General features: G+C 35.4%; 1 protein-coding gene across 1 annotated transcript in view; it reads left to right on the top strand.

Moving 5' to 3' along the window:
- The window catches only part of LOC150089569 (transmembrane channel-like protein), a 123,624-nt gene that overhangs the window by 71,491 nt on the left and 24,722 nt on the right, over positions 1 to 27,411 (top strand). The window contains exons 8-17 of the mRNA XM_090389548.1: positions 455 to 594; positions 985 to 1,132; positions 4,085 to 4,128; positions 6,839 to 6,977; positions 7,323 to 7,432; positions 8,745 to 8,814; positions 14,066 to 15,145; positions 18,816 to 18,944; positions 22,279 to 22,346; positions 23,602 to 23,841. Of these exons, the coding sequence (XP_090245674.1) occupies positions 455 to 594; positions 985 to 1,132; positions 4,085 to 4,128; positions 6,839 to 6,977; positions 7,323 to 7,432; positions 8,745 to 8,814; positions 14,066 to 15,145; positions 18,816 to 18,944; positions 22,279 to 22,346; positions 23,602 to 23,841 (2,168 nt within the window). The remainder of the gene's footprint in view (positions 1 to 454; positions 595 to 984; positions 1,133 to 4,084; positions 4,129 to 6,838; positions 6,978 to 7,322; positions 7,433 to 8,744; positions 8,815 to 14,065; positions 15,146 to 18,815; positions 18,945 to 22,278; positions 22,347 to 23,601; positions 23,842 to 27,411) is intronic.

Genomic DNA, 27,411 nt, shown 5'->3' with positions numbered 1-27,411 from the left:
CTACAAGATAATATACATATAATTCTAATATTAATCCTTCCACCTCTGTATAGGATGTTCCAGCTCCTTCCATCTCTGTGTGCAAAGAAACAAAGAGGTCTGTTTTTCGCCTAGGGAGACGCTTTCAATCTGTACCAAAATACTGCCATATAAACATTTGTTTTAACGACAACTTGATTTAGTAAAATCCAATTCATTGATTAGATAAAAATCCAAAAGGCATATAAGCATTTTCAGTGGCGTATTTTTCCAAAATTTTATTTGGTGAACAAAATTTAAGGGGAAAAAAATAATAAAGGTAGAATTATGTAGAAATATTGAGGATATCCTATATGGATAAAAATGCACAGATTATAATAAGACCTAATTATATGTAAATTATGTTCTCTTTTTATGTAGAATATAATTTTAGAAATTCAACATCGTTAATTCTTTATTTTGCTTTTATTTATAGGGTTATCTCAAATATTCTCCAATATTTTACGGTTACTATAGCAACAGAGTGAAGACAGAAGAAGGCTATCGGCTCCCTTTGGCATATTTTCTCACTTCCTTAAGTGTATATATTTTCAGTTTCTTTGCTATTTTAAGGAGGTAAGCCCATTCAAATAGCGTAAGTTATTTATTATTATTAATATCTGTTTATTGCTTTGCTTTAGAGCCCCCCCTGGACAGCAGTAAGCTAGGGGGTGATTATTACATTCAAAGATTAAGACAGGGACATGTGTCTGGGATTATATGGAGCCACATTTCAACCCTTACAGTTCTGTTCTGTAGTAATACAAAATAATTTGTAACCAGTAAGAGAGAACTGATTCGATCCGCTTTTAGCGAAATCATTGGACGGGTGTAAATCATTTAAAATTTAAGTTGCTGAATTCGCAGTTGATTAAATCGATGCTGACACTACAGTTCGATACCTTCGTTAACTTGCAGTATACTAATGTAGAAGAAAGAATTAATCAACTAATTTTCATATTCCAGAATGGCCGAAAATGCCAGAATGAGCAAACTGTCCGAGAAAGACGATGAATGTACATTTGCCTGGAAGCTGTTCACAGGATGGGATTATATGATCGGAAATCAAGAAACTGCCTACAACAAAGTGGCCTCTCTAGTGATGGGGTTCAAAGTAAGTAGACAATGGAGTTTTTTTTTCGCTATATTCATTACAACATTTGCATATTCTTTGCAAGTTTGTATTGTGAAGTTTACATATAAATTATCTCCTTATCTTAAATTTTGTGAATACTCGTAATCGTATATTTTAATCGAAAGGCGCCGTAATACGTCTCGCACGTTGTTAAAAAAAGGGTGTTTTTAAATCTGCAATTGCAATGACTTTTAAAATTCGTAACTGAACTGTCGGGTAAAAGATTGAGATCCCAGGGAATTCCCTAGAAGGTAGCAAGTAAACACCAGAGGGAATTTGGTACTGCAGTGGATAACCTGAAAATTATCAGTAAAAATAATAGAATTTAACCAAAGTAAGTTAGGTTAAATTAGGGATGAGGTAAGTGTTAAAGCAACTAATGTTATGAGCTATCAGCATATTTTATCTGTATTGGCGTGTATTCTTCGGCCAGTTTGTTGGATGAAAAACCACGAGTTTACGGGAAAAAACGAATTGTGCAACCCTCGATTGAGACTGACTAACTCGGCCACGCTGTACAAAAGCCCTTACATTTCTCGCGTATATTCGAACACGCTTCTTTCAAGTGTAGGAGGACGGTGACTATGTCGCCTGTGAGAGTAACCGAAGTAGACTTATTTATTATCAGTATCTCAAAGATCCTCAATATGTCTACCATTTTGTTCAAGAATTTTTACACGTTGTAGTACGATAGTGTACATGGATGATAAATAAACAGAAATTCGGAATAAAGGAATTCAATGATGATGATCACAATAAGATTATGTCCACTTGGATCCTGCGATTAGAGGTATATGAAAGAGAGAGAGAGAGATGCACACTATTTTCGAACCACAAACTACGCTTATATTATTCTGCCATCAAGGAGTATAAAAAAATACACAGCCGCTGTCGTAGTTTAAATTTTAATACTGATTATCGTAGATAATTAGTATTAAAATTTATGATTATCTTCGATAATCAGTATTTACGAAAAAATCCAATTTCTAAATATTTGTAAACAACAACGTGCATTTTTTTTTAGATTTAAAACAGTTCATTTTTCATTTTATAAACCATTTATCTAAGGGACCGCCCTATAATATTAAATATGAATTTCCCTGTGTGCAATGCACTAAATTTTGTTTTCTTAAAGGCCATACGCATTGTAACCGACGAGTGTCCGACTGTTGTAAATGTGTGAAACAGTACCAGTAGGCATTGAAGACAGTACAACGAAATGCTTGTTCTATTTCGGAATCGCAGGAATTGGACTCACTAAGAAACAATGATTGTGTGTGTGTGCGCGTATTATCAGTTATTACTGAAGAAATGTTAGGTAAAACAGATATGGAGGTTTGGAGTGATTTTTGCTTGGATAAGCTTGTTTGTTTGTCTTGTTATTTGGTTTTTAGGAGCATTAGCAACTAAGGCCATATTGCTCCTGGGATATGCGGTGGTCATTCCCTAACCTTTCTGCATCCTCCGTATTTGGTGGTGACAGGCTTGAACCCTGGTCTAATCAAGAAGCGTGTGCTACGCACTGTTGTTCCTTCCACATAGCTACGGAGACGCCTTTTTGGATAAGCCTCCAGGCAAGTAGAGTCATGGGAAATCGGTATATTCTAACTGATTTGCATGACAGAGAGAGTTTCTGGGAAAACACTCCACGGCTCCCACTGGAAAAAAAACTATACAGAGGACACCATCGATCTGTAACGCAAAATGGAACCTCAAATACACTGCTCTGTTACAGAGGCTAGTTAAATAGCATACACGAACACGTGAGAAAAGAATGCTTCGAACTCATCAATAGTGCTCTCGCGAGTCGCAGTGATTACGATTGCTGTTCTTCTACGCCTCTTGGGTTCATATACATTTTCATTCAGCAAATCGCGCAAACAGATTGTTGAATACGTACAATTTACAAACACAGTACACTGCCTCATAGCCTTAGTTGCTTTGCTACAAAATTTACATCAGTAACAAGCCTAAAAAAAAAGTAAGAAAGGTGAACCATCCATTAGTAAGCTATCCACTGCCAGCACGAAACTGTTTGAACGGGAGAGATGGTGGATGGAACAGTTTTGAACGAAGAAAGGCTCTCATAAACGGCGGAAGGCTCTCAGCTTCTGAGGCAACCAATAGTACAATTGGTTGATGCTAGCAAGTAGCCTCGAAAGCATCATTTGTGGACAACTCCTTTGTATTACAGGGAAGTCACACAGAGACAGCGGTACGAATTTTCTAAACTATATAATTCACTTAAACCTCTCCAGGGGTTGCCACAGCTTACGAATACCCATGCGAGCTTTATTAACAATTTTACGTTAATAAGTTCATAAATACAGTCCTTGAATAAATCTTTACACATCGTTCTCATAAGAGGATATCATTTTGCAGTTTTTATTTCGTCAGCAAACAGTAATTAGTATTGGACATTGTTTTCTTTATGTTGTTTTGTTCTGATGAAAAATAAAGAACCGAGTGTAGATATCCTCTTGGAACGCTAGAGTAAACGTAGAGAAGAAATAGAAATTTTTTGCCTTCGACGGTGATGCTTCTTTCTGTAAAGGACTCTGTAGTGATAATGAGCAGACGGGGCGGGGTGAAGATGATCATGGTTTCAGTTTTAGTAGTGCACTTTGATTTTGTTCAGTACTATGACTGCATTTAATTTACACAGAAATATCAAGTAATTTTTCAGTATTGAACGTATTCAGCATTTAATGTTCAAATTGTTTTTAAAATTAATTATCAATTTACTCTCGTCAATTGCACCTAGTTCCTTCAAGTAATGTTTACAAAACAGTAAATCGAAATATTGATTCTCATAAGCTTCTGAATTTTTTTTATTTCGGTATTATATATTAGTTATAATTTGAATTGATGTCCTGTTTGAATTAATGATTTTCGGTAATCATAATTAAAAAATTAATTTATATTTAACAGGAAGCCATTCTAGAAGAAAGGGAAAAGAAGAAAGAAGCCCGAAGGTAAGTAGTAATTCCCGACACACTGAAATTGCCTTCATTTCTTATGAAGTGTGTGTTGTAAGACAAACTTTCTAGATATAGCACTAAATAAATCCATTAGCAAGTAAAAGGATCGCATCATTATAAACAAGTAGAAAATTTCATTGCTTAAATCGCATAATAAAATGGAAACGTCATAAAAACGCCTCTGTCATTGAAAATTTGCATCGGTAGTACTCACTCTACGTTTTGTTAAACGGCTGTCTGTGGTGGTTTGGAATTGTGATGAATAAAAAAAATATTTAGATGGCTGCTCCAACCGGAAGAAGAAATACTTAGGAAGATTTAGAGAACTAGACTTCCCTCTTTTAGTGCTTGAGACAGATGCTGAATATTTCTCATGGAAGATAGGCGCACGTCGTATTTCTAATCCACACACCCTTAGAATCTGAAACACTGGAGATGATATTCGGGTCACACTCTTGTGTGCATGCATAATTTCGATAAAATCCAGGCATTCTACAACAACTAGCTCTTTCCTTACAGCTTCTTGCTAATGGATCCGTGTAATTGTTCATTTGTCTTCAGGCAAAATGAATTAAAGATGCTAAATTTATTTACTATATCTATAGCTGTGGATCTTCCAGCAGTATTTTTAAGGAGTTTTATCCAGGTCTTAGATAGCCTAAGTAATGGTAGGGATGGAGTAGCAACTTTCCATACAATCTAAGGATACGATATACATATAGTATAATTTTGTGAATATATGTAACGAGAAAGCAGAATTTATATATTTTTTAAATCAAACAAAATTATAATTAACTTTAATTACAATTAAAGGTAATGAAATTATTCAACTATTTTAACTGTCCTAATCTGATATTAGTTATACGCTATAGCTACTAGTTGCTGTGTCTTTTAACCTAATCTAATCTTAAAAAAGTATGGATTAAAGAATTTTAAAACTTATGAGGAAAGTTTATTTAAAAAACGGACACTTCTTCATTCTGAAGTGTATTCCAGTCGAAGCCTGCCTGTTTTTAAACCTACGATATTTAAGATATCATAAATAAAACTTAATTTACTTAAAAATGAAATCTGAAGGGAGTTGTTAGTTTGAAGGTAATGCATCTCGTAGCGATAACGAGTTTTTTCTTATTGCTACAAGATCATTTATCTTCAAAAACTCCTTCCAGATTTCATTGTCGAGTAAATTAAGTTTTATTTGTATTTAAAATAGAGGGAGGCATTCGACTGGAATGCATTTCAGGATGAAGAAAGTCGGTAAATGATTTCTTATCTATACTTTGATCATTTAACACGACAGATGGTAAGGTGAGTTACTTAAAAAGAATGCTCTTTGTAATATTAGACTATCCCAACCTGATAATTTGTCCGAATCGTACCACCAAAATCATTTACACAAAAATAAGATATCATATTTATGTAAATTATTCAGGTTATATGATTTCTTATTCCTCAATCCATTTTAAAACGATAATCCTTTCACTAAACCTTAGTTTTCAAAACATATACTGAAGTATTTGAGATGAAATCATATTGTCATATTTCTACTGCCTGCTATCAGATCTTCAACTTCCTTTTCTGCCTGACCATAGTCGTCAATATCGGCAGGTGCATCTCCATATAATAACAGATCCACAACTTCTGTTGCGCAGTGCAGAATGGGGTTATTAGTCGATTGAAAAAATACGAAGCTTGGATTTTAGATTATAAAGTTGTTAAAGAATACAGTATGATGTGATGCGGGAGATTCGTTTATATGCAGCCATAGATCATTGGTTAAGGAACATGAAACATAGACATATGTGTAAAATAATTCATCACTCCAGGAATGAAAACACATAACATTTCACAAAGTCACGAACTTTTATTAAACTGAACTGAAATTCTGTCCTCGTAGGATCCATAGCGAGTGAGAATGAAATTAATAAAATCGCCAGAACAAAGATCTTTGTAAAGTATTTCGATTCATCATCCTAGTATAGGATAGTGGATGCGTAATAATCCAGATTGATATCATAATTTGCATTTTATGACCATATACCTATGGTAATGGATTGTAAAATAACTAAAACGCAGAAACTTGACTCGGTGGGAGATGAATGGATCGATATTCCCATATTTCTTCATGTACTTAGGTGGGTTTGTGTTAACCGCTAAGGCTATATTATATTTTGCGAAAATATCACTGTGCCACCCGCGATGGCTGCACTTATTGAGAAATTTCATTATCAATTTAGGCAATACAACTATCAAGATTTGCGCAACGTAGAGTGCTAGTATTTCTCATTTTCTTAAACTTTTATGATCAGAATATAAAACTATCAAAAACATTTTCCCCCCCAACTTTCAGGGAAAGGATCTATTCGGGACGTCTCCTCTTCCTGTGTCCCTCCAACGATCTTTAATCTAACTTCTTAATTAGCATGCTCTTCATATAATTACCTACTAAAAACCATTTGGAGGCATGATTTAACGCGAAATTGGAAGAAAACGAAATCTTGGAGTAATACACCAACTCAAAGAAAGCCAAGAAGGATATGAGCAATAAAGGGCCAATAAATTCAAGGATAAGCGTAGAAATAATAGCACTTTGTGGATAACATCATAACATGACAAGCATGTTTAGCAGTATGAATTTAATTAATTAATTTTTTTTTGAAAGTATGGAATGGATTACTTATTCTACTTTCCGTTTCTATTTCAGTTGGAAACTCATTACTGTTCGTATTGCTGCTAATTTTTTTGTGCTCATCCTTCTTGCATCCAGTGCATATGCTGTGGTTTTAGTTGTTCAAAGGTCCCAAGAACCAGAAGCAGAGGACTCTTGGTACAGACAAAATGAGGTAAATGTCACGGAGAATGTTTATGAATAGCAGCCCCTCTGTAGGTGATATAAGCAACGAGAAAGGTGTTTTCTTAAGTAATGAGGTTGGCAGTGTTTATTATTATTAATTTGAAATAAATAGAGAATAAAAGTCTCTTCTGACATTGAAAGAATGTATTTTCTTCAACATACCGTCCAAGTATATCAGTCTCTTTTTACTTTTATTTATTTTCAATGAAACTTAACGCTGAAAGCGTTTGATTATTAAGCATGAAGAACTTTAAGAGTATATAATATTAAAGCAATTACACTAAACATTTCTTTCGAGCAACCAGACTAATCCAGTTTTTTGTTTTTCCACCAGGTAACGCTGGTGATTTCCATGATATCTATTATCTTCCCAAACTTATTCGACTTGATTGGTATCGCGGAACGCTATCATCCTCGAGTTCAATTACGGTGGCAGCTAGCGAGGTAAGATTATTTATTATACACTGAATGAATAATGCTCAGACCATTCATAATGAAGTTTACACAAAAGCAATACTAGTAACGTAGCGCTTTATTTCGGTTGTGGAACCCATGTAAATATTAATGATGTTAGTGTTAACCGCCCCCGAGCGTTCACTCATAACCGTTAAGTGTTTACGCGAGTTCAAGGGTCAATTTGCGTGTTGTTCTGGCTGAAATACCCGAAATAAATCGCAGTGAAAGCCCTATCCCCTCCACCTGATATCGGCTAACTACAGCTGGAATGAAGAAGACTTTAGAAATTCTGTCAGTCATTGACAGGAATCGAACCTAGATCTCTCCAAACGAGGGACGGATGACAGTGCATCGTACCGACTAGGCTGATTTATGAAACCAAGCTAAGATATGTTAGCAAAGCCCAAAACAGTAATATAATGTCAAAAAGAAAAATCCACAAAGACATGAACCCTATTTGTTGACATCCGTTCTTTAGAAAACGGTGCTTATCACTGAAATTTACGTCAAACGGATAACTTTAGATAGCCAATCTTGAGGAGGTTATTAATAAGTTAATTTTTACTCAAAATTGTTTTATAAATATGTATTCCATTCTCATGCGTTAAGAGGCTATGAACATTTTAAACTGTGAGTAATGATGCAGCATCTTACATCAGTCGAAAAGTAACAGAATGTCAAATTCGCCATTTACCCCATGATTTCGACGGTCCACAAATCTGACCGAAGTTGTTGGACCTCAGCATCAACCCCATGATTTCTTCCTGTAGGAGTACACGAAGCACTCGGGGTGTTAGCAAAAATCGCAGACAGGGGAAGAACGTATTTTTGCAGTGAATCATGGGTGCTGACTTCATTATAGAGAATTGCGGCAGCCATTTTGAAAAGAATGTAACATAACTGAAATATGACATTTTTAATAAAATTACTGTAATTTATGTTGCGTAACAAAACTTACTGAAACTTAATATTATTATTACCGAAGCTATTATACAAATCAAAAATTTTCATGAATTCCCACGATTTCCTTTTCATTTACCCATTTTGAACAATAATCTGAGCTCAACTTTATGCATTCATACCCTTGTAATGCCTGAGAATGGGATACGCGTTCCTACAACAATTTAAACTCAAAATCACCTAATTAACAGTTTGACTGGTTTAGTGGAACACTCTTTAAACAGTAGCAGGCAACGTTAGTTATCTAATTGATGTCCGCAGCTCGTAAGAATTATGATAACAGATAACATAATGAATTCATAAATTGACCTTATATGTCTAATTTATTATTTTTTTTCAGGATTCTATTGCTGTACCTCCTAAATCTCTACACTCTCATTTTCGCTCTGTTCGATAAAGTGGATAGAATGGTAAGAGATAGTGCAGTTTTCTTTTCAAAATGATAGAACTAATTTATTTTTTATGGTAATCTTCCAAATATGAAAGGTGATTTCAACTATTCTAACTCCCGAAAATTGAACGGTTGAGATCACAGAAGAAACTTGTGGATGTTCGAATTTAATTTTCTGTAGGTTGTAATTTTCAGGAAATACGTTAGGGAGAAGGTTATTTTGAATAATAGAAGTAAATATGTTTTTTATACTGAATTTGGAATGGAACTATGAATAAATTCAGGCTGGTCGATGCGCAGGCACTGACTAATTTGGAAGAAAAGAAAGGAAATCAGTGCTAATTCAAAAACCAAACAGTGGCCAGGAAAATATCTGTAAGAAGGAATGCAGCAGAAACTGGATGTCTATGTGATCGGGAGTGGAGTAAGTTATTATTATTATCCATTTATTCCACAAAAGGAACTACCACGGGATGGCTAAGTGCCATGAGGGTTCTAATTGCATAGAAGGGTACGAGATACTACGGGCAGTGGGTTACATATACTGAACACGTAGTCTCGTCCCAAAATATTATACACATTTTATATTTAATATATATTTACGCATGAAAAATTCTGTATATACATTGTTAATTCTATATTCACAAATCAGTAATTCCAGTATTCCATATATAAATTATAAACTATATATTTACACAATTGTTAATGAAGGCATATTTTTTAGTCTATAGCTTACCAAATATTATTTCCTTAAAGTAGAAGTTTGACTTATGATACATGAAACAGTTTTATTTAGTCGCAAATCTTTGGTATGTTGTCACAGTCCCTTTATATTTGGAGAACGTTCTGCGTGGTCCTAGGTATAGCATGACATCTCATTTCTGTTCGTAAATTGCAGAATTATTTTTAGATGGCAAGGTGTTTGATCTTACAGCTGATTCATATTTCGGTGAGTCTATAAGAATTCTGGAAGATCTCTTTCCGGTATGTTGCATTCTCCCAGTTTTTCAGCATCTATCTGCAGATAGTTAAATATTTTTACTGTATTTGATGGAAAGAATATTTGCAGGCTACAAAGATTGTTGAGGGTTGGACGAAGTGGGAGATTTACTCCTCCGCAAAGTCTAGCAGTGGTTACGCGGTTTGGCTAGAACATTATCTAGGGCTGGCAACCAATCCACTTGTGAGTATTTGTGCGAGAGTGTGTATATTCCTATTGATTGACCGCGGCATCCAGGGTGTGATACCAATTAGAGAATTGTCCTTGAGATGGTAAATGGGCGGCCAGCAACTCTGTTAAACCGTCCGTTAAGGATCGAGTACTGGTTCTTTTAATGCGAATCAGGAGCAGAAGACCAAATTTGAGAGGCATACATTGGAATCGGAAGGAAACACTTTAAAATGTACTTGGTCGCAAGATGAGGGTACCTAATTCCTACAAGCTCTTGTAGCAATTAGTAGCCCATAAAGCAGCATATATTTTTGTCTTCATATGAGCGAAGGTAAGTCTGTTGTGCCTCTGAACACCTAGGTCCAGGTGAGAGTGCACTTTTGCCACACTAGACCCGTTCACAAAGATCGAGATGCCATTTTTCTTCTGTTCGTTAGTTACGGTCATTTGGGCCTACTTCTGTGCTTTAATACGGAACCCAGTGCCAACTAGATAATTCTCAAATTTCCGGATTTTGCTATTTGCCATCTGGCAAATGCCTTCTGCCGTCTTTGTACGTGACGAAGAAGTTCACATCGTCAGCATACGTTAAAAAAGCGCAGTTCCGAGCAAGAAACGGCTGCAGGGCGGCCGTGAAGAGGGTAGCGGAAAAAACTCCCTGTGGCATACCTCACGAGATTGTGAAGGAAGATTGTAGCTTTCGGTGCTTAATAGTAAGTTGTCTTTATTCGAGCAGGCCACTTATTACGCTTAACAAATTTTCTCCCTCTTCTAAAGTAATTCCTTAAAATCTGTATGAGCGCTGGAATTTAGATGCTGTCATAGGCCTCAGAAATATCCAAAAAATAATATCCATTTGTTTTTCCTCATTTAGTGCTTTCTGCACGCGAAAAACGGTTTCCAGTAAGTTTGTTTGTTGTTGTTGTCGATCTCCCTGAAATGACTGAATGCAAATGTGACGGTCAATGGCTGAAGAAGTGTTGGTTGATAGTAGGATGCAATGCTTTTTCAAATACCTTCTTTAGGGTACAACTAACCGAAATTGGTCTATAATCTATAGTTAATTTTAGGTTTCTAATCTTTGGTATTATAGTTACAATGTAATTTTCCAAGCTTGTGAGAACCCTCCCGATTTGATGACTTCATGATAGATGTGTAGTAAAATATCTATTATAAAATCACTAATTTTAAGTATGAACATTGAAAATTTATCTGGTCCAACAGTAGCCTTATTGGGTAGATCGTTGATTGCCTTCATTACGCTCTTTTTTTGTGATATGAATTTCACACAAAAGAGGTCGTGCTGGATTCTCTTGGATCGAATCCATTCCCATGCTTAATTCTTTCACGAGGTCCAAATTTTTGGCCCCATTTGCAGTTCTCTCCATCTGATTCGGTCCTGGGATTACCAAAAAGTGCTATTAGCCCATTCCTTGAACCTGTATTCAGTCATATGCTCCGTGCTGTTTTTATTGATAGTAATAATATTTTGCTTGTTTTAATTTGCTATGAACAATATTGCAGTGTCTGCCTTTTTGATTTAATGAAACGTCTCTTTCCTTCTTGTAACGAAGTTTGTAAGGGAAATCATTAATTAACCTGATTGCTCTTTTTTGGATCGAATTGAAGAGTGTTCAGAGAAATTTTAGAGGCACCAACCCTCGATGTGAGAACAACATTTTAATGCAAGACTGATTTGAGATTTGTAAAGAGTTAGCAACTGTTTATTAGCTGCCAAAGCTAGTGTCTGCAGTACAATGAACCGTATCACACAGCTGTCGCCCGCGTTATAGGAACTGGCCACTCCTTGGAATTTTAATTTCGATATGATGTAGCGAGAGGATCAACTCATGCAGCAAGAATCATTCAAGAAAACGTAATTGGAGATTTTCACTGCGTGGTGGAAATTGTTTATAATATGCGGTTGCACGGATCACGTTTTTAGTAAGAAATAGTCACCTTCTACTGAAGAACCTAAGGTTAAGAATTCTAGCCAATGAGGAGACGATAATGAAAGAAGAGTGACACGAAGTATTCCACCATTAGTTGAGAAGTTTGCAAACAGAGGGCCATTTATTATTACGCATTTTAAGCAGATATAGAAGAAACTACGAAATCAGAATGGTTTTGACATTTTTCCGCTTGAGATAAGATATGGCACCCCCTGTATATACTATTTATAAGTAATTTGTAAAAGAATAAGATAAGTTTACCTCAGTATGACACGTAGAACACTTCCGTATGATACTCTCCAGAAATTAAAACGAAAACAATTTGAAAAATCGAAAATCTTACATTACAGTAAAAGATTAAAAATCAATTTAACGCAATTCAAAATTAAGTAAAAATTAATTCAACGGAAAAAATTGCAAAACGATTTTCTTTCCTGAAGCTGATAACGCTTTTCGACCGAATGTCACGATCACAGGAATGAAAATTACCGAATAGGGGTGAGCCTGAACCTTAAATAGGGATTATTTGTCTTCGCGCATGCACGTAAAAGACCACGAATCGGAGATTAGATATGGCCGGCGAACATTAACAGAATTCTCGTGTAATTTAATTTCGACGGTTTCTGCAATTAGTAATAGTCTCGTATAATTACGTTGGACATTAAGTATTTTGGCCTTGTTAAATAAAAATTTTTCGTTAACGGCATGAAAGGCTAATTCTGACGCTGCTGATCGAGATTTTGGAGCAACACACGAACTGAAGCTGTGTGTTGATTAACACGAAAATTGAGAGGAAACCGCGTAGAACCTTGATAAGACGAGTCGTAATCGCAGCAAGAAATGTATACCAGGTCATTTATTTGTGTTGCGAACGATGAAAGTACTGAGCGATTGTTCAGTCCTTTCAGTTCAGTGTGCAATTTCCGTATTGGCCTGGCCACAATTTTAAATTCGGTATCTTTAAAGAATCTGTTAGTGCCACTGTTCAACATATGAGACAGAAATAAAGAATTTTTTAAATATTACTGTTGTTTATTGTAGCCAGGGGGTAACCCCTGTTTAAGAATCTGCTGATTAATATTTGTATTTCTGAGCCCAAAGCAGATTCCGTCGTTGAATATTTATAGGCATTGAAAAATTGATTAAAGATAATCGACCTTTTGTATCAACGTAGAACGTATTGAGCATTAGAGCTCTGGTTCCTACTATCAAATATTTATAAGTAAATATTAAACGAACGCTTCCTGAGGCTATCTCCTCCCCTATGTACTTCGCCCTGCCTACGAATCGCTAGTTGGGAAATCAAAGGGAAGATTTAGCAATCTACCTACCTTTTCTCCAAAGGTATCAAAAGTTGATCTCAGGCAGAAGTCGTGAAGTTTCATCAGGGAATGAAACTTAACGAATTTCATATCAAAGGGAAGATTTCAAGCTGACGGTTACATTTCTCCACTTTTTTTTTTTTTTTTTTTTCAAAGTGGAAAATAACGGAATGGAAAAAATGCACCCTTCTTCGGAATTAACTGATATGGATAAATTGCATCCACAAAAGAATTATTTCAATGACCGATAAAAATTATGGTATCTCTCACTAAAAGCGGGGATACTAGAACTTGTTATTAAATACATAATTTTTATGAATTAAATAGATATAGGAAGAGTTGACAATTTAACTTATACTGCACGCTTTAAATCACCAGTAATCTAAATAAGGCATCACGTTGCTTACAAAAAAATATCAAAATGGGCAGATTCACAGCGAGAACCTCTAAAACCGAAGGAATCGTAGACTGAGAAATTACGACAAAAGAGTGAAGAAATGTCATAAGTGAAGTTCATCCTCACTATTGGACAAAAGCGATTTTGGCTGATCAAATCTGTTATTTTTCCATTCTTATGACTTGTTTTGGAAGCGTTTTGTTATCGTTAATTCTAAACACTCAGAGAGTTAAGGAGAAAAACAATGCCTTGAATATAAAAGAAAACCCCAGTTGTTTTTTTTTTTACAAAACAACTGTTTGTACTCATTTTAAATAAATTTACGATCGACTACATATATTTGTAGATATTTAGACTAAAACAGTATTCTGATACTGATATTACTGACACGGAATGAAGTTATAAAAGATGTTTGTTTCTTGTTTCAGACAACTGCCCTTTTGGAAATAGGGCAGAACATTACCAATCGGCTCCATATGAACGACGAAGCAATGATAATAGATTCGGGATCCTCTAAACCCGCCTCTCCCTTACCGAGCTTCAATTTGGTGTTGGCCCAAGAATCCCTTGTAATGAGTCCCACTGCCTCCCCTACAGACTCCGATCTCCAGAACTGCACTTTCATCATAGTTCAAAACTGCACCCTCGCCTTCTTAAGTACCACTTTGGACAGCACCTCGTCAATGAATGCCACTGACATCCTGGACGCTCTCAACACGACCTTTGTTTCAGTGTTTCCCACAGGCGTCGCCACCGATGGAATGGACCAAGAGGCGGGGTATGACTCCATATTTTGGAGCATAATGAACCTCACTGCGTACGGAGTAGCTAATTGGACGTCTACATTTGCAGGAGGTCCACACGGTGCTTTCCCCCCTGTGGTTTTAAGTAATATCTCATCTGTTTTTGACACTATTCACAACATCCCGTGGGACGTTCCTTTGGACTACAGTGACGAGTTAGCGGGTGTGTTTGGAAACTTCAGTTCCACTTTTCGGACGGTGTTCGGAAACGATACCACAGAGACGCCCCCGTTCTTAATTAGTGTGAGTACCGTGAGCACGTGGCTAGCAAATCGAACGAGCGTCGCAAATGACACCACCGAATACTACACGGATGCCGATTCCATCACTACCGAGAGCCCGGACGAGGATTGCACAGTGATTATACCGGTGTGTCCCACGACCGTCCCGTATGGTACAGACGTTTGGACTACAGACACGCCGCCATGGATGTACGACGAGAATGGAACGCTGTCCACTTTCACCACCGACTTAGATATCAACGGTACTGCCACTGGTACGATGCCGGATAACGGAACGGGAACAGTGTGCGTAGGACCCGATTGTCCGGATGTAATAAAAGTGACACCAGAACCTCCTTGTCCGGCGAGGTGTAGGGACACTACTAAACGACTTGCACCTCCCAGCATGGAAGATCTACTTCATGTGGACGAGGAAACCAAAGAAACATTGAGGAAATTGTGTTGGGAAACCATGTTTGGACAGGTGAGTGAGAATACTGTCTTTAAAAAATGTAATTTTTTCACCTTTTTCCTTATTGAGGGTACTGAGTTAATCGGCGTGCATAGAAAATGTGTGATGCATGAATATTTCGATTTCTGATAGTTTTAAGCTAATTTCCAGGAGAGGAGCTAGGAAAGTAATTTTTCGCGAACCCTTGATTACGGCTTGAATTTTTGACAGAGGACTGAAGAAGAATCCAACGTAAACAATGTTAGCATCATTTGCTTCTCAGAAATAAATAGTGAGCTGTTATCTTTCATTCACAAGGCAAACGAGTCTAGCTTCGTTATTTTTTTGTCTAGGCTACTTGCATATTTGGGCTAAAATTTTTGAATGTGAAGTTCAAATTGGACTAAGTATTACAGCTTAGATTTTACGATTTATAAATTGAAAAATTTCCTAATCAGCTACTTTTTTTCTCATTGGGTAAGTAGTTCTCCATCCTCGATTTAGTCTCAAAATGTCATGGATGTACTTTTCTGAAACGAACGTAAGCCGTTTTTATTTAAATTTAAAAAAACAAAAAAAAAAACCCAACTTGTATAAGTTTTGCTTATCAGGACGACCACATGATCAGAGGAGTTCACAAGATATAGACAGATACAAGAAACAGCAGCATGTTTAGTAGTCACGCGACCTTGAATCATGGTCACTCAAAGCACGTGTACTTATGTACCGTCACGCCATGCGTTTAGCTCAATAGAACGAGATCAGTTTGTGTCCCGCCTAACCCTTGTGTTATTTTTTAAAATTCAAATGAATTCGGATTATTTGAATTTAAAGTTAGACTAAACTGAGGTTGGGAACCAACTTATACATTGAGAAAAAAAAATAATAAACAGTATGTCTAATATGTAGGTTAGTGCAGATGCACCATTTTAACATAGCTATCTACCAAAGTAGTTAAATTAATTAATTAAATTGGCATCGTTTTGGTTATCTCATATAGTGACTGCCTTCACAACGAGTTGCCATGGTATTGTACTACCTCGAATAACACTTCACAAGTGGAGAAGACTTCAGTTGTGACTGCCTTCGCAACTCGTTGTGAAGGCAGTCACAATATGAGATATAACCAAAACGATGCCAATTTAATTAATTAATTTAACTACTTTGGTAGATAGCTATGTTAAAATGATGCATTTGCACTAACCTACATGTTAGTCATTCTACCTCGTAGCATGAGGCCTTTGCCCTTAAATACTTTATAGTTTATAATAATAAACCACTAATGAAGCAAGAGCCTAATTTATAAATCTTAAAATCTAAACACTTTTTTAACACCAAACTCAAAAATTTCAGCTAAGAAATAACATCTTGTATGTCAGGGGTGGCCAACTTAATTTGTGCCGCGATCTACCATCTCAAGAATTTCATTGCACATGGTTAAAAAAGTTAATCAACACATTGAAATATGTTGGCTGTAAATTTTAAAATTAAATACAATTAAGAATTTTTATTTTAAATTCATACGTACTTAAATTTTTAATTTATGTGTAGTCTGTGACTTCATGTCATCTTCCAAGCTTTCAAAATCGGGGATATACTGCGATAAGGCCAACCGTAAAGAATCGTCTGTATGCAAGTCAATAAGAGTAGACGAAGAGCGATTCTTCGTCTTTGTTTGTTTCAAATACGAAAAGGCCGATTCACATAGATATGTGGAACCAAAACAGGAATTTAAAAGTTCTGCATTTTTTTGCATTTGGGTACTTTTCTTGGCAAACATATTTCCAAAAGTCCTTTTTTGATGATCTGGCTTTTAGGAAGATATCGTTTTGCAACGTAATAATTTCATTTTCAAGTAATATTTTCTGAAATTTGTTTCGTATCTAAGTCGACATTAAATATATTGAACAATGTCTTCAAATGTTTTAAAATCACTGATGAATCCGTTAAGATGCCCCGTCATTGCTTTAGCTCCATCTGTTGTTATTGATACGAGCTTAAATGGTGGTAATTTTATTTTTTCAAGAATTACTGTGGAATATTTTATAATTATCGTGAACAGCTTTTGTCAGCGAGTTCAAATATATTGAACAGCGGCTTCAATTGTTTTAAAATCACTGAATCTGGTTTCAAAATCATCCACAACTTTCTCAATTTCAGAAACATATTTCTCACTATTAAATTCAAAAACGGATTTTTGCAAATAACCTTGCATATTTGCAAAATGATCGAATTTTTTTTTCTTTGAAATTCTTAGTCATTGCCAAAATTTGATATCTATATGCAGAAATACTACTAATCATGTCACCCACATTTTTATTTTTTCCTTCTAATTTCAAATTCAGATCACTTCATTTACTGGTAAAATCTGTCAAAAAAGCCAGATCACACAACCACTCCGTATCTTGCAGTTGCTCATAATCATCACCCTTTGATCAACAAATTTTTTAATTTCATTTAGCAAATTTCGAAATCTCTGTAGAAACTTACTCCGACTCAGTCACCTCACACCTGTGTGTAATATCAGATCTGGTTCATTTTCATCGAGTTGCATTTTGAAAAGTCTCCTTTTAAGAGATTGTCCTCTGATGGAATTCACGATTTTGAAAGCTATGTCCATGACACCTTTTAGTATTTAATCTTTTGCTGGCTAACACTTGGTGGATGATACAGTGGTAACTCAAAAAATCTGGGAATTTATTATCCTTTTGGCACAATGCGATGAATCCATTAAGATGCCCGTCATTGTTTTAGCTCCATCTGTTGTTATTGATACGAGCTTAAATGGTGGTAATTTTATTTTTTCTAAGGTCACTATTAGGTGGAAAATCCGATTGGTATTTGCCATAGAGTGCGTTGAAGTGCCTTTCTAAATTTCCTTTTTTGGGTATAACCACGGAAGCATTGCAAATCAAAAGACATTTTTCTTTTATCATTACAAAAAAGTATTCTAGTTCCGACTCTTGATGAAAATGATACGTTTTACTCTTTTTTGTAGTATTCATTTTAAATCAAAAGGTATTAAATTAACGTATAAGTACTGGCTAGGTATTAATATTAAGTAATCTAAATAAGAATTTGACACATACACTATGCTCTCCACAACATAACTGCGTGAAGTTTCGCTAGACAAGCCTAGGGGCTGCGCAGTGGCAAGGGTAGTCACGTGGTTCAACGGATTTGTAATAAGCGTATGAAGTTGGGCGCATAATAATATTTAGATTTTGACTAATCTATTTTTTATATATATTTAGAATTCAGCGTGATCGACCTTTTGGTCACCCCTGTTGTATATTAAATAGTGCTTGCTTAAGGATAGGTTGTGGTTCTTTGGTAACGTATGCCACAAACATGATCTCAATGTGTCGTGAGACTAGGGTGGTTTTAGTATCTACTAGTTTATCATCACTTGTAATAATAGAGTTAAGTTTACTGAGGCAACAGATGCAGAAATGTATATAAGATTCATTAGGATGTGAAAGTGCGATCGCTAAATATATCAATATAACCTATTAAGGAATACTAGTTTCCTCAGGTGATGGATGGTATTCAAGAAAGCTTGAATATAGATTGGTATATAGTTTCTTAGGAAACGAAATACGAACAGCTAATAACGGAAGTATCTATTTGAATAACACGCTGATTGTGTTTTATAAAGACTATTGTTAATAAATACTAATATATAGAAAACGCTGTATTTCAGGAACTGGTGAAGTTAACTGTAATGGACCTTGTGATGACTGTGATCACCACCATTCTTATGGATTTTCTCAGGGCGCTATTTGTCCGCTATGCTAACAACTGTTGGTGCTGGGACTTAGAAAAGAATTTTGTAAGTATTTATTCCTCTCATTTCCGCAGTAATACATTTGGTGATAATAGAAAAAAAAAATAGCTTTAAACGGTTTCAGCCCTATCTAAAAACATCAAGCATTTTCCTGATAGTTTACGCTCATGTTACAAATCTCTTACATCAAAATATAAAGATTTTTATTTCATTCTCGGACTAAATACATCTGGAGTAGTGATCCCTCGTATTATGACTCTATTTCTCATGAAGAAAGTGCTTTTTATCTGCAATAAAACATCTAAGTTACTCGTGGTGATGGCACCACAGCCCAAGGAAACTATCTTGGAACTCAAAATATTCAGTGCGTACAGTACAGATGAATTTCACAATTATCGTATACAGGGCAGATTATTTTTAATTATCAAGAATTAACAATGCATATGTTTATTATTAGAATCGCTGGTACTTCCTCAGTGAAATTTGAAAGATCACACAGATCTAATATAGTTGGAGAAAGACGTTACCTGGTGGTTTTCCATGGAATATGGATTTCTACAATGACCACTCTTATACCACGTGAATATTAAGATAGTTTATTTAGTTATTAGCTAAATCACTATACATTAGGGTAACGTTTCGGTAACCGTACCGGAACCCATACTAAGACCATACCTACATAGGCTGTTGCCAGATCCCTGCTTGCCGAATGTCTCAATTCCTAGTGCACGTTCTCTGTATGGTCTGCGGATGGGTTCCCAAAACGATACCTTAATCGGCAGTGATTTAGTTAAAAAGCTAAATAAACTATCCTAATATTCACGTGGTCATTATAGAAATCTAGATTCCATAGATCACACAGAATTCAACACCATCGATGTCAGACTTGTTGAGTTAAGCATTAATAGTAAGAAACACAAATTATAACGCATTGTTAAGTGAGCAATAATTTCATAACGTAGTGTAATTTGTATTTCTTGCCATTAACCCTTAATAGCAATAACTAAGTAATGTCAGTGAGTTGTTGCGCACCAACATAATAATATATTTATAAAAATCGAAGCTAAAAGTTTAAAGGGCCATATTTACCATAATTCTGTGTAAAATGAAAGATTAAAGAGGGATGGGTTTCTTTCATTTCCGAGAGGAAGGCGTTATTTAATATTGGATGTTAATGTATTAGTATTACCCTTATCATTGAGGACCTTAAATAAATTTTAAAGCCGACCGGGCTAGCCGAGTGGGTAAAGTACCTGCCCGGCAACCCAAAGGTCGCGGGTTCGATTCTCGCCTCGGGCTTGGATCAAAGTACTGCAAAAACCTTGGGAGGTGCAATATGGCCACAGAAGCCGATGCGCCAACAACTACCAAATCAAAAAAAAAAAAAAAAAAAAAAAAATAAATTTTAAAATATCAATAGCAATAGAAGGGAAGTTAGATATTAGGGGCAATTATCTGTACCATATTGCGACGATTGGGAGAGAGCATAAGGCTTAGATGTTGTCTATGAATATTTAAAAAAAAATGATTTCTCGAGAGAGGCCAAATCAGATCGAAAATCATGATTTATTGGATCGAACATAAAATCATCGCTCGGTTGTTAGTTGCTGCGCAATTGAAGTGCCTAGCTATCCTCAGAGAGAGAGACGGAACTTACCATCTAAATAGCCATCAGTCAGACGGTACCGCATTACAAATAAACGAGTTACCGTAAGGGAGGTGCTCTTTATTTCTAATATAATGCCCAGAAAATTCGTGGTGATAGTGTCACAATCCGGGATTAACCCATGGGGCAAAGTTTCATTTAACCCTTGCGCCCCCTTTGAGAAATGCAAGTAATTATTAGAAAGAAAAGACTAAAAGGAAAGAAATAATTCACTTCTATTAAATTTTAAGTTTAGGAAAAAACTTGCAGCGTTTACCTTTTAAATATGTTTTCATAAATGAACATAATGAACTGTATTAAATTATTTTCATACTTTAAAATTATGCGTACAATATCTGTAAACAAGGATAATATACTGTTTGTTTTAAAGAGGATCATAAAAGAAACAGTTTTGAAAAAACCGCTACCATAAGATAAAGGTTCATCTTTCTAAGGCTGCGCACTGGATAAGACGCAGCAAGAGCCCCCGACACAGTAGGGGCATCAAAAATATTAATAACATAGTTAAACAAAATAAAGGGGTCCCCAATACCATTGCACAGTCCTGCATCCATCTTTTCCTGTCTATGAGCTATTAGTGTCTGTCCATTCAAGTGAAATCTTCATATTATATTATCCTTGAGAGATGAGAAACACAATGGTGGTTCCTGCAGCTAACCTTAATGTTAGCTGCAGGTCATAAGTGACACAATTCAGAAATAATTAGTTGCAGTTTCTGAAATTATTAATATATATAATGTAGAGAGAGAATTGAAAAAATGATATTTAAACTATTGCCGGAATAATATTGGTTAAAAACATACTAACTTCGACACTGTATAGAGCAAACTATTCATCGGAAATTAGAATATTTAAACGGAAGTTGTTTCACACTATGTGGAGATGGGAGAAACCCCTGGTGCCTTCAGACAACTAACTATGCTGAGAATTATTTTAAAAATGTTTCAGAACTCTGCCACCAGATTCCGAGAACTTTTTCAAGTTACAGGTTCAAACCGAATGATCTGTGGGAAATATAATGGCAAGCACAGATTTATGTAACTGATAGGTGTGTGTGAAGTATCGCTTGGTTGTAGAGTTCTGTGACGGTATTTTGACCTGTCTTAAGGTTGCAAACCTTAAGACCTGTGCAACACTTTCTTTACAGTAGATGATGTTCAACATTACACTCCACCTCTCCATCCTTAAAGGACTGGTTAAAGGAGACATTTACCAATGGTCATGTCATAAGTCTAAATTTTTCCACTTTTTGGCTTCCTCTTTAACTCGACCATAAAACTAACTTCTGTTCCTTTTGCTTATATGGGACATTTTAAAGGGTTATTTATTATAACGATATGCATACTTTGGTCAATTTAAAGGTAGATATGCTGTGTAACACCAGTCTTCAACACTTCACAGCAGAATATGAAATAATTTGGAAAACAAATTTCACTATATCAAGAATATGCAGAACAGAGTTGAATCACAATAGTAAGAATGAGCTCCTTCTCCAGGAATTTATTTCTTTGATAAATAGTTTGCCTCAACCTAAATTTGGCTATCTGATATACATTTAGAATCAATAAAATCGAATATTTTTCCTGTGAATTTAACTATTGTTCAAGGAAAAATACCAGTAATATATATATACAATAGGAATGAAATCTCTGAAGGACTAATATGTGTGCAGATGCAAGAAAAATATGTAATACAATATTGTTACAATTGCAGCCTGGCTATGGAGATTTCAAAATTGCTGAAAATATTCTTCATTTAGTGAACAATCAAGGCATGATCTGGTGAGTACATATCTATCTCTCCTATTTAAATTTAAACTGATATATCCAATCCATTTTCCCTTATGCAGTTATGCAAAATGATCTACCTGATATACCTGAGCACAAAAGAAACTAGAAAAATATTTTTATATCAAAACTAAAATGTTCGATATGCATTCAACCTTGCACAACATCAAAACGATTGTCAATCGTTTCTTCCTTTCATTGTTTATAAGTTTTACAGGGTGATAATTAAGGATTGGATTATTTCTATAGATATACTCCAATCTATACTAAACCTTTGGAGCATTTCCATAGAAATAAATCATAGAGGGCGATATCGTGGGAGGAAGACTGTTTAGTCCGATGATCAGGATGAGCCTCATTAGGGAATACTGTTACTGTGTTTTTCGAAATCAGGTGGCTCACCGTCTTGCCTGGAACGCAATATTTGGTTTATCCTGTAGCAGTTAATACCGGAATCGGGCATAAATGTAACCTATTAAGGTAACTACTGTCTTCTGATCAAGCGCGCACACTTTTTATTAAAGAATGTGCAGCGTCGACTTCAGAGTTATCACTAATTTTAATACGTAATATTGGCTTCCCCAGACAGGAACATTTTATCAGTTATCTGAACTGAAACATAAACGAACTGTTGCTTCATCATTAAAAGAAATCATGGCAAAAAGGATCCAGAGTAAGTCTGCATAATTTCTGAGGACTATTAGTTTATTAATGTTACGATGAAGCGGATTCAACCATGACCACGAAATACTGCTTGTTCCTCTTGCTAACTGGTTTAGCTGTGTGAAATAAGAGAAGGAAAAATACTTCTCGGGTTGAGACACCTTGTCAAAGCTAAAGTAAAGGAATTTTGTTTTTACAAAGGTTCAGACAATTTTTAAAACGAACTTGACAACTAAAATTTTTAACAACTAATCTTGTTAAAAAATTTCAATTGACAAATGGGAAGCGTTCAGGGAGGTAATCACCATCTTCGAAGACTAGGAATTGCAAACTTTGTGGGGACTATTGTAACTTATTCGACCAGGTTAAAGTTGAATTTCTCTCCCAGAATATGATTTTTAATATCATCTGCTTAGTGTTTCATATTTTGTTTTGAAATCAGAAAGATCGTTTTGAATACTGTTGTATGCAAATTGTACCCTATGGCAGTGGAATTGTTATAGTGAGTTAATTATTTTTATTGAATTGATTCATTTCAGACGTCAGCATAAATAACAGACCTATAATGTATTTCTTTGTTTTTCAGGATGGGAATGTTCTTTTCTCCTGGACTTCCAGCTATTAACACAGTCAAACTATGCATCATGGTTTATATTCGTAGTTGGGCAGTACTCACCTGCAACATTCCTCATGAAACTGTTTTCAGGGCATCCCGTTCCAACAATTTTTACTACGCACTACTACTTATCATGCTATTCCTGTGTACATTACCTGTAGGATATGCCGTAGTCTGGTTAGAGCCCTCTTGGCACTGCGGTCCATTTAGGTAAGAACTATATAAATAGTCAATATTTTTCTGCTGAATTATAATTTAATGGATTTTTTGGGGTACTACCATGTCTGGAAAAACATGGTGACCATGTTTTTCTACTATCATTATGTTAAGTTTCCTTATCACATGGATATTGCTATCTGTTTGATTAATAGAAAACTTTTCCAATGAGATTTATGTACTGTTTTACAAAAAAAAACTTTCCTTCACTTACGCTTCATATCAGAAGAAGCAACTCCAATTATCATATAGTTATACAAGCTCACTCCAGCAGAACTGAGTAAAAAGAACCATTTGTCTTTTTTTTTTTTTTTTTTTTTTTTTTTTGTGTTCAATGGTCCCACTGTATAGAACTTATTTAGGACCACTATGCGATCTCTCTTTCCTTTACACAAAGTAGTGAGTTATTAATTCCATTTCTGGTACCTAACTCTGCAGTGTGTACAAAGAGAAATATTTAATTATTTTACCTTACATCGTCAGAAATTATATTTAAATTGGTCATAAGCTGCATTCATACTTAAAATTACAGTTCATTATATTTGGCTCTGAAAGTATTCTATCTTTTAATAAAAATATATTCTATGATGCTGTACAGTTTCACATAACTAATATTCAGACCAAAGATAATAAAATGAACTGGAAATTAATAAAATTTAATATTTTAAATTAATTAATTAATTAATGTAAAATACGTGGGCAGATCAGCATTACGAACACAATAAATATATCTTTAAATAAAAAAAAAGATTTATTTTAATAATTTTCCCGATATTTAGATTCAGTATAGTTGGTATTTCTGTGGTCTCTTTCATATATCTCTGTAAAGGAATTATTTGGAGGAGTAGAGTTCGATATGGACAAAGTCACTTGCACAATAGCTAATTCCTCGCTTTGACTCTGATGGGTTTGTTAAAAAAGCACTGTAAAGTTCCAGCAATGAAGATTATTTATTTATCACTAAATATCATCTTAATGTTTTATATTTGCTATGGAAGTTGTCTGTAATATTTTACTGGAGGATAACATCAAGCCTGAATGCGAAAAAAAAGTAGATACTCTTTCTGTAGAATGATCAGCATTCACGTAATAATGTTAAGGTTAAAAAAAAAGTTAGGCGTTAAATTAAGAATTTTTGTGAAGGATTGTGCAAGACGCGTATACATATTCTTCATTCGAATCACAAAAAACCTTGAGAATGAATTTAGTATTTGTACCGAAATGGTTAAATGATGCAAGGAAGTGGATTTTTATGAATCTATCCAAAAAAAAAAAAAACATAATCACTCATTCCATCCTCACTTTGACCAAAAAGCGACCATCTTCTGAACTTAACTTCTCACCCTTTTGAACTTAACTTTCCACCTCGGCAGATAATTAATTCTAATAATCTACAGCACGCTGCTCGAAGGAAAATTTCGTGAGGTCCAGTCGCCCCTTAAGATTTTATATTGCAGCTGAAGCAAACTCAAAGTCTGCTCCAGCTTTTCAAGAATTACTGTGGAATATTTTATAATTATCGTGAAAAGCTTTTGTCAGTGAGACATTTCGCAGTCACTAATGAGAGTCATTATACAAGCTAAATATGGACTACCGAAAGGAGGAACCCTATTACTACTCCTCACAACTATTTTGTTACATTTCTAATAAAAATCCGCCGAGCCTTCCTATGTCCGGAAACTCTTCGGCCTCACTTCATTTTGGTTTTCTAAAGTAATCAGCACAACTTCACCTTAGAAAACATTTTGTCTTATACTGTAAATCATTCAACTTCGCTATCAACCCCAATAAATCAAAATGTGTCACTCTCTCTCTCGGTCATAAAACTCCTGCCCTTAGCCGCAGGTCACTTCTTCACCTTCTATCCGGTTTCTACTTGTTATCCTCGAAGCTAAGCTTTTCGCACCATATTTCCTATTTCCATTCAAAAGCACTAAGAGCATTTTGAAATTAAAAATGGATCTCTGCTGAACACACAACGAGACCATTATAATGAAGCACATTAATGCCTATCTGATATTCATTTTCTGCTATGGTTCTGTGATTTGTTCTGCAGCTGCAAGAAAATTAAGTATCGAATACTGGATTCTGAAATTGGGCTAAGGATGGTTTACCAAACTAAAACCAACACAGGATCTACATAATACAACAGCCAGCCTTAACTGTACCTCCATCATACACAGAATCAGAATTGAAAAATTATAAGTTTAAGTAGCCAAATTCAGGATCATATTAACATTTGGGAATGTTTAGGCGGAGAATTCTTGTAGAGTCACATAGAAGTAGCAACTCGAACTTCTGCTCTAGCCTCAACAGGATAAAAATTACTAAATAGATTCTTTCCAAATGCAATAATCAGGAACTTCGAGGACCATAACTGCAACCATTCTAAAATATTTAGATTATTTGCATATATGGTTTTGGAAAGATCAGAAACAAGAGGGGACGCACAGTGATCTCTGAAGGGCTCCACTTGCTGCCCTGATTCTTCCTAAGGGATGTTCATTTATGATTATCCTCTATCGCCTAGCTTTTACGCAACCTCTAATCCAAGAAGTATAGTTTTTAGTAATTCCGATTTGCTCCAGTTACATATAAGCCTTTCATAAGTAACTATGCCAAAAGCTTTACCGAAGTGAAGGAAAATAATATCAAAACCTGTTTTTTGTATTTGTTTGAATTCGTTATAACTAACCAGATTGGTCAGGTGAGCCTTCCCCTTCACGAACCTATGCTGTGATCTATTAAAGATAATTCCTATCGAGATGGGCCTGTGTCGTCAATAATCACAGACATCATGATTTTACCCACTACTGAAGTCAGACTCGCCAGTCTATATTTGTCCACCATCTCTTTTGCACCTTCTTTATTTATTGGTATGTGGTTCTAAATCCAAGGGGACGGTCTCAGAATTTACTGGTGATCTCTTTAGATAAGATAAGCATCAGATTTCTGAATGAAAATACGAAATAAATAACTTAAATCTATCCTTAGAAAATAACCAAACCAAGTCATTGTCTAAGAAGAGGCGTATTGTTCACCCTACAGAGAACCAAATTACAAATTGAAAACGATCAGCTAGATACTTGTGTCCAAAATAAATCCAAGTGTGGACTACTGAAACTCGCATGAAAAAATCTAATTTTGGAGAAATGCAACAATAACAACCTCTAATGAAATTTAGAGAAAAACCGATAGTGGCGACCCCTGTATTGGGCATAATAGAGCTGTGTTAAAAATTAACATAAAATTAGACTAATGTGTATTGGTCAATTACACTACTCGACAAAATTAACGGGTGGCGTAACTCGTGTAGCTTGCGATGAAGCAGGACACTGTGGGGGGGGTGCTCGCCAATTGTGGGGGTTGTTCTTGGTTATTATTGTTTTTCTTGGTTGCCCTAAATTTCTTTATATTTTAATTATTATAATTTATCCCCTTTTTTATATGTATATCCCCGTAGTCCAATCCTCCCACTTTAGCATCTGACTTGTTTGTTCTCAGAAGATTACCTGACTCGTAGGGGACCTTAATTATTTTAAGTATTTCTCCACAGGATTGGCT

The sequence above is a fragment of the Mastigoproctus giganteus genome, chromosome 2 (assembly GCF_048544385.1).
Source record: "Mastigoproctus giganteus isolate SK-2022 chromosome 2, ASM4854438v1, whole genome shotgun sequence".
Lineage (NCBI taxonomy): Eukaryota > Metazoa > Arthropoda > Arachnida > Uropygi > Thelyphonidae > Mastigoproctus > Mastigoproctus giganteus.
The sequence above is the reverse complement of the archived record's forward strand: the minus strand, read 5'-3'. Positions and strand labels throughout refer to the sequence as shown.